The 15,237-nt window shown below is 48.3% G+C and overlaps 1 protein-coding gene across 4 annotated transcripts in view; it reads left to right on the forward strand.

The window, feature by feature from the left end:
- PHACTR2 (phosphatase and actin regulator 2) overlaps positions 1-15,237 on the forward strand; it is a 77,148-nt gene that overhangs the window by 57,202 nt on the left and 4,709 nt on the right. For all 4 annotated transcript variants that reach the window (XM_083496274.1, XM_083496276.1, XM_083496277.1 and 1 more), the window contains 5 exons: positions 7,632-7,825; positions 9,919-10,075; positions 11,050-11,105; positions 12,404-12,465; positions 12,797-12,934. In XM_083496274.1, the coding sequence (XP_083352400.1) occupies positions 7,632-7,825; positions 9,919-10,075; positions 11,050-11,105; positions 12,404-12,465; positions 12,797-12,934 (607 nt within the window). The remainder of the gene's footprint in view (positions 1-7,631; positions 7,826-9,918; positions 10,076-11,049; positions 11,106-12,403; positions 12,466-12,796; positions 12,935-15,237) is intronic.

Here is a 15,237-nt window from a genome sequence, read left to right on the forward strand (position 1 = left end):
TTTCCTCCTGACTGTCCTCCTCTGGGTCCCTCTACCCCCCGGGGCTTCTTCCTTCCGGGATTCTTCTGACGCTGACCCAGACCCTCCTGCCTCCTTGCGCCGGGCTTTAGGACCTGGTTCCCTTTCGGGGCTGCTTACTGCGCCGCCTTCCTCTGCATTTGAACTTGGCGCGCGCGCCCAACCTTCCACTTTCCTCTCAACCGTTTCTTCACTCCCCGATGGAGGTGTGGCCACTCCCGACTCATGTCCTCCCTCCTGTGGAGGTGTGGCCACTCCTGACTCATGTCCTCCCTCCTGTGGTGAGCTGCCAGCGCTTCCCCCCTGGCTCCCTTCCTCTTCCCTGCTTCCTGGCGGTGACGCTGGTCCCGATTTCCAGCTGCTCCCCCCTGAGTCCTCTCTGGCTCTGTCTTCCTGGGGTGCCCCCCTAGACTCCCCCCTTGCCCTCGCCACTGGTGCTCCTTTCTGTGAATCCTCTGATTCACTGGAAAGACTAGGAGATCTCGGGTCGTCGTCATCACTCATCTTTTCTTCTGCCTCCTCCCCTTCACTCTCTGTTTCCTCCCTTGCCCGTGCTTCTGCTCCTAAACCCCTGACATCCATCCCCCCCTCGAAGCCCCCCATTCCCCCCTCCCCTCCTTCCGGTGCTGGAGCTGGGGGCTGCTGTTGCAAAGGGACGAACGTCGGATATCGGTCGCTTCCCGTGTCAGGTCTCCATCTGAAGTCTCCCGGGTCTTCCTCCCTGCTCTCGTCGACGACAGTCACCTCCGCTTCCATCTCTGTGCCGCCGTGCTCGAAACCAGGGTCGTCCCCGAAAACGTCCATGTCCGTCTCTCCCTCACTCCCTCCTGTCGGTGTTGCTCGTCCTGGGCCTTCCAGCCATCGTCTGCGCCACTGCTCCTCTGGTCTATCGTCCCACCAATACGAGGGTTCTGATGCAGATCCCGAGGGTGACCCCTCCGGGGAACGGACGTCTCGTGTCGGTTCCTCGTCCGAGTCGAACCCCCGGAACGTGCTGGCCGAAAGCGTGGGCGTGAAAAGCCAGTCGTCGAAAAAGTCTGCTGGCATAGGTCTATGTGGGAAGAGGGCATGAAACTCGTCTTTGAGCAGAGGTTCGTCTAAGGCGTAGCCCGGCACCCAGCTGTTCGCACTGGCCGGGGTGCCCTCCTTGGCGAGAAAGTATTCTACCCCCTCTTCCCCCCATCTGGAGTCCAAAATCTCAGTGACTTCGTTGATGCGCTCCTTCTGTGCCACTCCCGCGTGCCCTGTTCTGTCTCTGGCCGGACTCGGCACCGTTCCGGGTTCCTGGAACCTGTGCGGTGCCTTATAGGGAGTGAGCACCGATCTGTGGAATACCGGATGCATTCTGGAACCCTCCGGAAGCGCCAGTCTGAAAGCTACCGGGTTGACCTGCTCTTCGACTTGGTAGGGCCCCAGTTGTTTATGCCCTAGTTTCTTCTTGGCCAACGACCTGGCCGGCACTGCGTGGGCTGCTAACCAAACCCAGTCTCCCACGTGGAGCTCTTCTCCAACCCTCCTGTGCTTGTCTGCTTGTACCTTGTATGCGTGCTTGGCCAGCTCCAGGTGGCGCCTCAGCTGATCGTGGACTTCCTGCAGCTCCGACGCGAACGCATCTGCTGTCTGCGGCTCCCCCTCCCCCATTCTTTCCAGTCCCGGGAAGGTTCTGGGGTGCCTCCCGTTGTTGGCGAAGAACGGCGTGACCCCCGTGGACACGTGCTTCGTGTTGTTGTAGGCGAACTCGGCAAGCGGCAGGTAATCCACCCACGTCGCAGGCTGTTGATTTGCATAACATCTCAGGTACTGCTGCATGATGGCATTGACCCGCTCTGCCTGCCCGTTGGTCTGCGGGTGTCTCGCCGACGCCAGGTTGATCTTGACGTTCAGGAAGCCCATCAGCTTCTGCCAGAAATTCGAGATGAACTGCCGCCCCCGGTCGGACAGAATAGACCGTGGCAGACCGTGAACCTTGAACACGTGGTCTATGAACAGTTTGGCGGTTTGCTCCGCCGTGGCCACCTTAGCACACGGAATGAAATGCGCCATCTTGGAAAACAGGTCCACCACCACCAGCACTGCCGTCTTGCCCCTTGAGCTGGGCAGATCCGTGACAAAGTCCAGGGCCACCCTTTCCCAAGGTTCGACCGGAGTTTGCAGCGGTTCCAACAGTCCGGCCGGCGGTTTGTGCACTGGTTTGGCCCTCTGGCAGGTGTCACACCTCGCCACGTAGTCTGCGACCTCCCCTCTCATTCCAGGCCACCAGAAATCCCTGGCTACTAATTCCACCGTCTTCTCCTTGCCAAAGTGCCCGGCCGTGGGCGCGTCGTGCAGCTGCTGCAGCACCTTGGCTCGAAGTTCGTCTCCCGGCACGTAGATGGCCCCTTTACGGATGAGCAATCCATCTCTTAGCTGGAAACCGTCGGCCGCTGCCTTGCCCCTTTGCACCTCTGCCATCTTTGCTTGTGCGAAGGAGTCCCCCTGCAACGCTCGTCGCACCGCCTCTAGGTCCACGGTCGCCGCGGCGCACGCCCACACTGTTGGTGCGAAGATGTGCATGGCGGCCGCTGGTGTTGCGTCCTCCAGATACTGTGGCTTACGGGAGAGAGCGTCTGCCATGATGTTGGTGTCCCCCGGGACATACTCTATTCGGAAGTCGAAGTTTGCAAAGAACTCAGCCCAACGTATCTGCCTCTGGTTCAGGAACTGTGCCGTGCGCCAGTGCTCTAGATTCTTGTGGTCCGTGCAAACCTGCACCGTGTGCTTGGCGCCGATCAGAAAGTGCCTCCACGCCTTGAACGCTGCGTGAATGGCCAGCAACTCCCTGTCCCAGATGGTGTAGTTCTGTTCGGACTTGCTGAGCTTCCTGGAGTAAAACGCTCCCGGTCGCCACACCCCCTGCGGGTCTTTCTGCAGCAGGACCGCCCCCACGGCTCTGTCCGAGGCGTCTGTCTCCACCCTCATCGGCTTGCTGGGGTTGACATGAAGCAGCTGCTCTTCCGACGCGAAGAGACGCTTGAGTGCCTGAAAGGACTGCTCCGCCTGCTCTGTCCAAACGAACTTCTTTTTCTTGGAGCTAAGCGTGTCAGTGATGGCCGCTGTCTGCATAGCGAAGCCCTTGATAAACTTGCGATAGAAGTTCGCAAAGCCGACAAACCGTTGGACCTCCTTCCGGTTGCGCGGACTCTTCCAATCCAACACCGCTCGAACCTTGGCGCTGTCCATGGCGAGCCCCTTGTCAGACAGCTTGTAGCCCAGAAAATCCACCTCCGGCACGTCAAATTGGCACTTCTCCAGCTTGGCGTAGAGCCTATGTTGCTTTAGCCTGCTCAGCACTTCCTTGACGTGTCCGTCATGCTCCTGCCGCGACTCCGAAAAGATCAGGATGTCATCTAAGAAACAGACGCACGTCTTGTAGAGAAGCCCTGCCAACACGTGATGCATAAACGCTTGAAAAACGTGGGAGCCATTTTGCAATCCAAAAGGCATAACTCTATATTCGTAGGTCCCCAGTGGCGTGAACATGGCTGTCTTCCACTCATCTCCTTCCCGCATGCGAATGAGGTTGTACGCCCCCCGCAGGTCCAGCTTGGTGAACACTCTGCCCTTCCGTACCTTTGCGAGGAGGTCGTCAATACGGGGCATGGGGAAGTCCGATGGCCTAGTCAGACTGTTCAAAATCCTGTAATCCACTACCAGTCTTTTTTGGGGCGTGTTCCGCTTCTTAACAAAGAATACGGGACTGCCCCCCACTGCCCTGGACTCCCGGATGAAGCCGCGTTGCAAATTATGATCAATGAACGCCTTGAGTTCTTGCAGTTCGTCCTCTGACATGGAATACAGTTTCCCTTTAGGCAGCGCCGCCCCCGGCAGCAGGTCAATTTTGCAGTCATATGGTCTGTGAGGGGGTAGCCTGTCTGCCTCCTTCTCGCAGAAAACTTCCAAAAATTCAGCGTACTTGTGGGGAATCGCTTGCAGCGTGCCTAGCAGCAGCTGTGACTCCTCTTCTTCTCCTTCCTGCCTGGGCACGATGCAGTGTTCAGCACAAAAGGAAGAGCCGAAGGTCAGCTGCCTCTGGTACCAAGCCATCGCTGGGCTGTGCTTGTCCAGCCAACTCATGCCCAATACAATGGGCGTGTCAGATAGTTGAGTGACGTTGAAGCTGATGATTTCTCTGTGATTCCCAAGTCGCATCACCATTGGTGGCGTCTGCTTCACCACTTGCCCCCCGAGCAGCTCCCTGCCATCCACCGTGACAACCTGCAGGGGCAGTGTGGCCGGCAGCAACTGCACAGCGTGCCTGTCGACAAAGTCCTGCCCTATAAAGTCCGCATTGCTGCCTGAGTCAATGGTGATTGGTACGTCCATGGTGATTCCATTGGGCAGCTGGAGAGACGCTGTGAGCCTCACTACTGGTTTGGGCGGGAGGGGGTTCACGGGCTGTAAAATCTCTGGGGACTGCGTCACTAACACGTCTGGCTGGGCCCCAGTGCCTCTTCCTCCAGCCAGACAGCCTCGTTTCCCTGCTGTGGTCCTCCTTGCTGTGTTGCTGCAGTCACCATTGCTGAGGCTGCAGTGAGCTTGTGGGGCCTCTGGGGACACTCTTTCGCCATATGCCCTGGCTCCTCACAGACGTAACACTTCCTGTTCCCTCTAGGAGGCTTCGCTTTCACTGCTGCCGGTGCTAGGGCTCTGGCTGCTGACTGAGCCCTTGCACCTCCCACCTCCATAGGTTCGGTTCCTCCTCCTGGCGGAGGCGTGGATTGCGCCCGCGCTGCTTCCCTGGGAAAGAAGGAGGGGCCCCCGGCTGGTTCGCGCCCTCCACGCCCTTCGTCCCTGTTCCACGGACGTCCTTCCAGCCTCACCCCCACTGCCAGTGCCCTCTGCACGACCTCCTGGGTGGTTCGGGGTCTCTCCCCCCTCGCTATCTCATCTTTAATCGAGTTGTGCAGCCCCTCCCAAAAGAGGTCTCTTACAGGAGCCGAATCTCTGCCCCATTCCAGGGCACTGACCAAGGCGAAAAAGCGGGCATGATACTGCCTGACGCTGGCCCTCCCTTGTCTCAGCCCATGCACCTCCTTCCGTGCAAGATCCACGTCAATACTTGATAAAAAACACCCATCCATTGCTTTAATAAAGGCATCTGCATTCTGTAGCACCGGATCCTTATCTCTCCATAAATTGCGTAGCCATGCTCTCGCATCCCCATGCAGATGGGACATGATGAACCCCACTCTCTCTTGTTCATCTCTAAAGTCTTTATGCAGCAGTTGCAGTGCGCACAGTACGTCGGCTCTAAAGTTGGGATACTGTTGCAGGTTCCCATCGAAGTGAGAGACCAGCCCGCCTGTCCGTCTCGCCAACCCAATTCCCTCCTGCCGGGGTGTCTGCTTTGTCAGCACGTCTAACCTGACCTGGAGATCCCTGCAGGCTGCGGCTGCCTCCTCCTCTCTCTTCCTGGATGCGAGAGCCTCGGCGTTCAGTTGTGCCACCGCGTTTCTGAGTTCCTCTATCTGCTGCTCAGCCGTCATGTCGTCTGCCGTTCGTGAGCTCGCTAGTAGGCACCTGTGTCTCTCCCCTCCTCGAGGCTGTAGATGCCCACAAGTGGAGACGGAGCTTACTGTCAGAGCTGCTTGAAGATCCTAGCTCACAGAGGATCACGCTAGTCAGCGGTCATTAAGTAAAAGTCTTTATTGAATTACAGTTTCCATTCTCACGCTGCTGCGCGCAACTCTACGCCTAGTGGCTAGGTCGGCGAAGCTCCGTCTGAGTCTCCGCCCTGTGTGCACCAACTTAATATCCTAGCCTTGCTCCACCTTTTCCTCCTGACTGTCCTCCTCTGGGTCCCTCTACCCCCCGGGGCTTCTTCCTTCCGGGATTCTTCTGACGCTGACCCAGACCCTCCTGCCTCCTTGCGCCGGGCTTTAGGACCTGGTTCCCTTTCGGGGCTGCTTACTGCGCCGCCTTCCTCTGCATTTGAACTTGGCGCGCGCGCCCAACCTTCCACTTTCCTCTCAACCGTTTCTTCACTCCCCGATGGAGGTGTGGCCACTCCCGACTCATGTCCTCCCTCCTGTGGAGGTGTGGCCACTCCTGACTCATGTCCTCCCTCCTGTGGTGAGCTGCCAGCGCTTCCCCCCTGGCTCCCTTCCTCTTCCCTGCTTCCTGGCGGTGACGCTGGTCCCGATTTCCAGCTGCTCCCCCCTGAGTCCTCTCTGGCTCTGTCTTCCTGGGGTGCCCCCCTAGACTCCCCCCTTGCCCTCGCCACTGGTGCTCCTTTCTGTGAATCCTCTGATTCACTGGAAAGACTAGGAGATCTCGGGTCGTCGTCATCACTCATCTTTTCTTCTGCCTCCTCCCCTTCACTCTCTGTTTCCTCCCTTGCCCGTGCTTCTGCTCCTAAACCCCTGACAAATACTTTCCCCTGGAGTGATGATAGAATCATAGAATTGCAGAATTGGAAGGAGACCCGGGGGTTATCTAGTCCAGCCTCGTGCAGTGCAAGAATCTCAGCTAAAGCATCCATGCTAGATGGCCACCCAAAGTCTGCTTAAAAACTTCCAATGAAAGAAAGTCCACCAAAACATGGAGCTCACAAGCTCTCTCTTTTCCTTCAGTTTTCTCACTGACTGCCAGGTTTGCAGCAAACCATAGTTTGCTATTGTATCCAAACCAGACAAACTGGGAACACACTACAGTTTGCCTTTAAACCAGAATTGGAAGCCACATTCAAACCAGGGGTGGCTTGCATGGCCCAAAGGATGGAGAAACCATTATTTGGCATTACATTATTTTGCCCACGATCTGCATATTTTAAAATTTGTCTGCATAGTTTGTCTGAGCTACAAATTTGCAATCCGTTTATAAATAGCTGACCTTTTAAGGAATCCAAAGCTCTGTACAAGTGGAGTTCTAAATATATTAATCAAGCTACCTATACTTCCCATAATGTCTGCATAGGTAGGTACATGTTGGATATGTGCTATGTTACACTTATCCTCAACTGTTCTAGTATCCTCCTTTCTCCATTTGTAACACCAAGCAGAAGTCTTGGTTCATGATAGATTCTAGCCTAATCTACATAGCGTTGTTTTATTATCTCCCCCTTCTGTGTGCTTTGTAAACACAACTCATTTTTAGGTTTAAGTTCTGGTTACTGTTTTCTAAAAGTCTGCTGGCTTGACATAGTGTCCTGGCTTGTGCCATGGTCTGTATAGATTAATTGTGATTTATTTGTATGTTTGAACCCACATCAGCCAATGGTTTGTGGCCAGCAAAGCAGAATGTGAAACCATGGCTTGAAATTGGTTTAATGAATCTCTGCTTGCATCAACCATGGTTTTTTGTTATGTCCAAACCCAATGTCCTGTTTAATTCTTACATAGTTCCAGAAATGCAAAGCAAAAGCAGCTAGAAAATTAAACTAACATGATGCAAAACAAGGCACAGTTACTCTGCTGGTCAACATACCACAGTTAAAACAAGCTGTGGCTTAGCGTTATGTCTGAACACAGCCTTTTCCTAAGGTTTGCACGCATGTAAACAGCCTCACTGTCATGTTTCTGTAGTGTTTATGTCAAGTACTACAGGTTTTTTCCCCCTCCCCTGTGGATCTACAGTTCTGTTACCAAAGAAGATCAGGAAAAAGAGAGCCCTGACCAACCAAGTCCTGCCCCAACAGATGAACCTTCTGAAGCCCTAAACACTCCAGAAAGTGAGAGCTACAAAGAGAATCACACCAGTGACTCTGATTCAGATGGGCCAATACTCTACACAGATGATGATGATGAAGATGATGATGATGGTAGTGAAAGTAAGCCATTAAGCCATGTTTACAAGGGGGAGGGAAACATACTTGTTGAGCAGAGAATTATACCGCCTTGTCAGAAGAGTCAAGTTCCACTTTATTTGGGATCCTCCATCAAGTCAGACCGTTACCCAGGCAAACGTCTACGTAGTTAAGGAATACCACCTTGCTTACTTCAGTTGTTGGAACTGCAGAGGTGATGGCACAGTACCAGTTGCAGCAGGATGTATGTGCAGGCGCATAAACCTTATAGTGTAGCACGCTATTATACCGTTATCGCAGGTTGAGGGACTGTGCTGATAGAGAGTGACTTGCAGCAGTCTTGCATTGTAGCATACTGCTAATGTTGAAGGTCAGAGATGTGGGGTGGGGAAGCTGGTTTATATTCCCAGACAAAAGTCCTCCAGATCTCTCTCAGGTTTCAGCAAAGATGTGTCTGCTGAAATTGCTCCTTTGGACCTCTTCCCAGGTCAAATCAGGTACTCCATTTCACACAGAAGCCTCATGCTCTGTGAACTTTCATTTAATCTAATTGCAATTTTACACATTTTTTAAAAATATTTTTTTTAATGAGCATGAAGAAAGACATGCCTGTGTGAGGCAGCTGCAGCCATCACCAACTTCATTTCCCCCAAATGTATCTGGGGGATACATATTCCCCCAAATATGTGGGCCAGAGGCATTTGGGGAAAGTTAACATTGTGGTGGCTGCAACTGCTTGGCCTAACACTTCTCCAGTACCAGGGTGCTTGGCAGCCCTTGCTTTTGCTGCCCTCCTGCAAGTTCATGGGCAGAAGCAACAAGGTGGTCAGGAGGTTGGAGCAGAGGACACTCGAACCAGGTGCTGGCCCAGAATAGGCACTCAAATTATAGTTTTTTCCACATATAGGTCATTTTGATACCAGGTTAATATGCCTGGGCCTTTACTGGCTCTTAGTGGTATCTGAGAATCCTATTAATTGCCTTTTCCTAATGCTTTATTGGGGGACGCAGGTGGGGGTGGGGGTTAAACCACAGAGCCTAGGTCTTGCCGATCAGAAGGTCGGTGGTTCGAATCCCCACGACGGGATGAGCTCCTGTTGCTCGGTCCCTGCTCCTGCCAACCTAGCAGTTCGAAAGCACGTCAAAGTGCAAGTAGATAAATAGGTACCGCTCCAGTGGGAAGGTAAACGGCATTTCTGTGCGCTGCTCTGGTTCGCCAGAAGAGGCTTAGTCATGCTGGCCACATGATCCGGAAGCTGTACGCCAGCTCCCTCAGCCAGTAAAGCAAGATGAGCGCCACAACCCCAGAGTCAGCCAGAACTGGACCTAATGGTCAGGGGTCCCTTTAATGCTTTATTGAGGGCTTTACTTGCTGATGTCCTGTCTATTTTACAGTGTTATTTGTGTATTGTATCTTGTCTTTTAGTATTATCCTAGAAGACTATTTTGGCAAATGATGGGCATAAATATATCTTAAATAATAAATTAAGTATACATGCCACTTAAATAAATCAATGTATGTAGGGGTCAAAGGGTTTTGATTTGTTCCATTTGTTTTTTGAGTACATATTATCATCATCCAGAAACTTGTTGTTCTGGATTTGTCTGAGACCACTGAAATAACTTTTTTTAAAAAAACAGTGTGATAAATACATAATAATAAATGCATGCTATATATTTGTTTAGAAATAATTGCTTGTTGATTATTGTTGAGGACAATCTTTTTAAAAAATATGCAAATGTGTTAATGAGAGAACTGAAACTGTATTCTTACTATGCAGCAAGTTGCTAAAGCTGAGATTTTATATCAAGTTATTTCATAGGCACTGGGGAAAGTTTGTGAACTTTCTGACTGCGCCCTAGCAGGCAGGTTGTTATTTTCTAAGTTATTCAAATTCTTGTGGGCATGAAGTAAGTCAAAAGTCTTACTTTTGTCAGTAAGTCTTACTTGCTTCAGATGCTAATTAAAATTCCTCCATTGAAAGAATGCAAAGATAGAAGGTGTTCATGGGTTGCATTAAAAAGCTTTTTGCTGGGATTTGGAATGTTTAAGCCCAAATATGAATGAATCAATGAACCTCTCCCTCCCTTTATCCTCTTCTTCCATTCCATCCCAGGCTCTTTAGCAAGCAAAATACGCCGTAGGGATACTCTTGCAATCAAACTTGGCAACAGGCCATCGAAGAAAGAACTGGAAGACAAAAACATCTTGCCAAGAACATCTGAAGAGGAGAGGCAGGAAATCAGACATCAGATTGGCACAAAGCTTGTGAGGTATCAGTTGTCATCTGAGCACATTTTGGGAGGTGGGAAGAGAGAATAGAGGCAGGTCTGGGGTCTGACCCAGATGTTTTCCTGTTCTGTGAGCTGAGGCATGTCCTAACATTATAAAATAAATCACACTTCATAATTATGAACCCACTACAGCTATGACACTTGATCTGACTTTATTTGTTTTCAGTAGAAGGAATTTGCTATTGTTCAACACTTCCCCACACAAAGCCGCAACAAAAATAATACAGCTGTTAATCACTGATATCTTGGTCGCATTCCCATCCTGCTTACTCATGTGTTTTGGATAGAAGCTAGGCCAAATACATAAAGCAAAACAAACAAATAGCATTTCAGGTATGAATCATTTTAACTGCAGGTGGTTGCTGCTTCGTTTTGTTATATGACAAGTACTTAGCTGGCTTGAAAAATCTGAACTTCAGACATCTTGTTGGGTAATTTTTCTGATCAACTCACATCTTACATTGATACAACTTTTATGTACTACTTCTGAAGTTACTTGACATAAAAAGCATTTTGCTTTAACTGAGCATGTTTCTCTAAGCCTTTTGCCTGAAATCTAGCCTTTTATTTTCTTCTTGCATCATCTGAGCAGATTCCCTCATGCATTGCCAGAGGATGGTGAAAAAAATGAGTGTCTCCCACTATTACTTAATGGATTATTTGCTTTATGATATTGAGGATTGTTTTTGAACAATCAAGCAGTTATATACATTTTATGAAATAAAAAAATTCAGATACATAGCTGATCTTGTGAAAGGTTAAATGTGACTTGATAAGCATTTATTTCCAAACCCATGTTAACCCCATTCAGCAACACATTTGATACAGCCACCATTAGTATAAACTGGCATTTGAAATTTTTGGTTTGAAAATAAATGTAGCTGTTGCATTTCAGTTCTCTGTCTTAGTGACTGAAAATCTGCATTATTTTCCTTTTTTTCCCTTTTTTGCAGGAGGCTTAGCCAGAGGCCTACTTCAGAAGAACTAGAACAGAGAAACATCCTAAGACGTAAGCAAAGCAGTGTGTGTGTGTGTGTGTGTGTGTGTGTGTGTGTGTGTGTGATGTATAAATAATTTCTTTTTCTTGGAGACTAAGATAGTGCATGATCATATCAGATGCCAACCTGAAATCTGGGTCAAATGAATTTAGAGACATTCCCAGAATTTTGAGCCATGACAGGTGAATGAAGATAGCTTATAACATTGTAGAGCTGCTTGAATCAAACATCTTGTTTTGTGACCATGGCATATTGCCTATGCAACTAGTTTGCAGTTTGCATGACAGCAAGAAGGTTAAATATCTTCTTAGCACCGAGTTTCATTAATACCCATTGTATATCTAGCAAATTGCAGATCTGGAGCCTTAATGTCTGTAGGCTTTGCCATCTTGCCAAAACGAGCTTTCTAGAAACATGTCATAGCTCTATGTGCCAGCTGAAGAATATTAATGATTACCACTACATGTAAAACCAGCAGACAGAATCTGCTTTCTGTAGCATTCCAGTATCCCAGAGCTCTGTTTGTCTTTTCTTTTTCATTTCCTTAGCAAGCCTACAAAGTTATATAAACATAACTAATCCCCAGAGGACATGATGGAAAATTCAGTTTTATGCTGTTGGGTTACATTAGAGCACAAAACTGAACTGTGTGCGACCAACAGTCAGTCAGGTGGACAAAAATCCTGTGAAATTAAATAAACAGGAAGGTAGCATGGTACTATATAAAAAGGGGTGCTGGCAGATCAAGACGAAGGTCTATGAGCATACCTTACAGGATTGGTGCTTCCAGATTGTTGGTAAATTCAGGTGGAATTCATTCACATGCCAGCAAATTCAGGGCTCCCAATTATAGTGGGTTGGGAGGTCTTGTGCAAAAACCTGCTTCCCCCGAAGACTGGACTTTTTTCAATAAGGAAAGTGATGGGGAGATATACTAGAAAATGTGGAATAACACTGACTCTGATACAACATCAGCTCCCCTCAAACAAATCAGGATGGGTGCTTGTTACTCAGGATGTCCGAAAGCAACCACTTTGCCTAAGGTTATTCATGGCACATTCAGTTTGACCATTGCTTCTTTGGGTTTCTTGCTCTCTCTCTACTTTGATTGGTAATAATGAAGGCTTCCCATCTACTGTTCCTCATCTGGGACAGTGACTGTAACATGCTGAGAAGTAAAAAGGGGAGGAAACCAGAATGAGTTAGGAATAAAGTTGAAAGCATTGGTACTCAAACCAGCCTAGTGCTATACAGTAGTTAACATTCCTTTTAAATATTCCTACCTTTTCTCTCTTTCATCTAAAAACAGAAAAGAATGAAGAAGAGGAACAAGAAGCTAAAAGAGAATTGAAGCGCAGTCTCAGCAGAAAGGTACGCAAAATGTCTTCTGTAACCCAGAGATTTCCAAACCGTGTGTCATGCTTGACACGTTGGTGTGTCGACTGCTGTGTGTAGGTGTGCTGTGCGAACGCTCCCCATGCTCCTCCCGGGGCTGGAACGGGAGCTGGTAGTCCACTGGTTTTCTAGGAAAACTGAATTACTGTGTCGTGGAATGATGCATGTCTAAATAATGTGTCACCAACATGAAAAGTTGGGTACCCTGATAGCAAATTGGGTGCTGCTTATCTGCAGGGTGTGTCTTTTCCAACATTAGTCCTTGCTCTGCTTTCCTTTGGTTTGTTCACCTAGCCTTCTTTTACAGCTCAGTCTGAGACCAACAGTGGCTGAGCTGCAAGCAAGAAGAATCCTGCGTTTTAATGAGTATGTGGAAGTAACAGATTCTCCAGATTATGATCGTCGTGCTGACAAGCCCTGGGCAAGGTTAACCCCTGCAGACAAGGCAAGAGACAAATATGGATTATAAATGCAACTTTGTTTCTGTATCTCAGAAATTTTCTTTGTCCTTATATTTTCCGGCAGAAACTTCTGCTAATTCCTGCAGCAGAGGTTGCTTCCAAATATATGTATGTACCCATGGATAGCGCACATCCATCTAGAAGGAAAAATACGCCGACCAGATGTAGTGGTCCAGTTTTCTCCTTTGGCCCAGGGACTCTCCCTGTCAGGCGCTGGGAGTTCTCTTCAAGCCATATCCTCTCATCCTAGTCCCCAGCCCCAGCCTTATTTCACACCCTTCTTAGTGGAATGTTATCTTTGAGCTCCCTCAACTATTTTTTTTCTAGTTGGAGAATAAAGAGGAATGATTCAATGTGTGCAGAAATTAGTCTACTGTACAAAGGTAAACGTTGCTATCATTGCTCTGTCCACTTTTTCTTCTGGCCCTACACATCACTGGTGGGGAATGTACCCCCAGAATGTTGCCTAGAAGGGAATGCAGCCCTGCAGCTGAAAAATATTCCCTACTATTGCTTTAAAGCAGGCATAGGCAAACTCGGCCCTCCAGATGTTTTGGGACTACAATTCCCATCATCCCTGACCACTGGTCCTGTTAGCTAGGGATGATGGGAGTTGTAGTCCCAAAACATCTGGAGGGCCGAGTTTGCCTATGCCTGCTTTAAACCATAGCTCAAGGTGCCTGCAGCCTTCATTCCTCTCCCGCATCTTCCAGCATTCCAGGGAGGAAATTCATGCTACTAAGTTTGGAACTAGGCAGCCTGGCATCTCTACCTCCACTTCCTCTCCCCACACCTAATGTTCAGTAACATAAAACTCATGGTGTGACGTCGCCATGTTGCAAGTTTCCAGTGCCTTGCTCCACTTCATTCTCTGACAGTTTCGCATTACTGAACATCACCGTCAGAAAAGGGAGAATGTAAATTCTATTTAGGTGCTGATACCTAAACCCCACAGCTTTTAATCACCATGTTGCACCCACTTGGCCCCACTAGGTATTGGGTTGTGAGTAAGGTCTTTTACCTTTAACATATGCAACTCTATACATGTAAGGCCTGTATATGTGGTTAGAAACCCTGGTCGGGTCAAGGTTCCCAATCACACATGACTGTATTGAGGGGAATATGAGAAGAGGTCTCTAATTCTGGCCTAATATTTCTAAAGTAGGAGATATCTCTTCTGGTACTTAACACTTCATTCGCTATTGCATAACTCTTATGCTTCAACATCACTATGAGAATTAAGCAAGATAATCCTCTTCTGAAACAGGAGACTGCGGTTAGAGATATATCATTGTGGTGACACAGCATAATAATTGTTTCATGCTGCAATTCTGTCCTGCATTGAAAGATTTCTACTTCTAATGAGATGCCTTTTATAAAGGATTATTGAGAGATATTAATGGTGTTTTCAAAAAACAAAATGCAAGCATAGAGTAGCTATGACCTTCATGGAGCGATGGGGGTGAAAGGCAGTGATTATCATAAAAGTATTTGTGGTAATAGCTGTACGCAGATAGCTAGCCTTTTTAGAAAATTACTATGGAATAAATGAAGAGATAGCAAAGTGATTAGTCTTTCTTTTTATATGTCAACTCTCATTACCAATGTAAAGTACACTGAATGGCTACTTTGCTTTTTAATAATCTGCCACATGAAAACAAAGGCCTAGAATGTCCAAATATTTCACCTGATGTTACAGAAAACTGAAATAGAAGCTAATTTCTAGACAGGAAGCATTAGTCATCTTACATGCCTCATATCTTGTCCTCCGTCAAGAAAGGCAGGAATCCTGCAGTTCTTTGCAATTGCTATGCATGAAGTCTAGTCATCCACTAGACTAGAACTGTATTCTGCTATAATCACTTTGTGGATGCCCATTAAACAGGTGGTTGGTTCCCTTTCTGTCTCTACCGCTGCAAGACCTCTATTCCCAGCACTCTTTGTAGCTAGAGCCATTTTCTATTGGAATTATCTTATGAACCATAAATACTGTTTTAGATAAAGAAGATGGGAAGAAAAAAAATTGACTTTGAGCTGAGACAACATAGCAGGGCCTTGTATGTCATTTCCTGTGTCTTGTGAAACACACCTAAGAATGTAGGTGTGCTGAGGTTGTGAGAGCAGTATTTGTGTATTGTAAAAGAACTGACATAAGAGCAAGATCATCAAACACTACCATGTAAGTGGAACGTGTGAAGTAGCCCTGAATTGCAGCTATTCAGCAACAAGTCCATAGATGTAAAATCTAAAGTGGGGTTTGGGGGTCTCTTTCTGGATTAGGTCTTGG

This window comes from Podarcis liolepis (genome assembly GCF_965112155.1).
Source record: "Podarcis liolepis genome assembly, chromosome: 3".
NCBI lineage: Eukaryota > Metazoa > Chordata > Lepidosauria > Squamata > Lacertidae > Podarcis > Podarcis liolepis.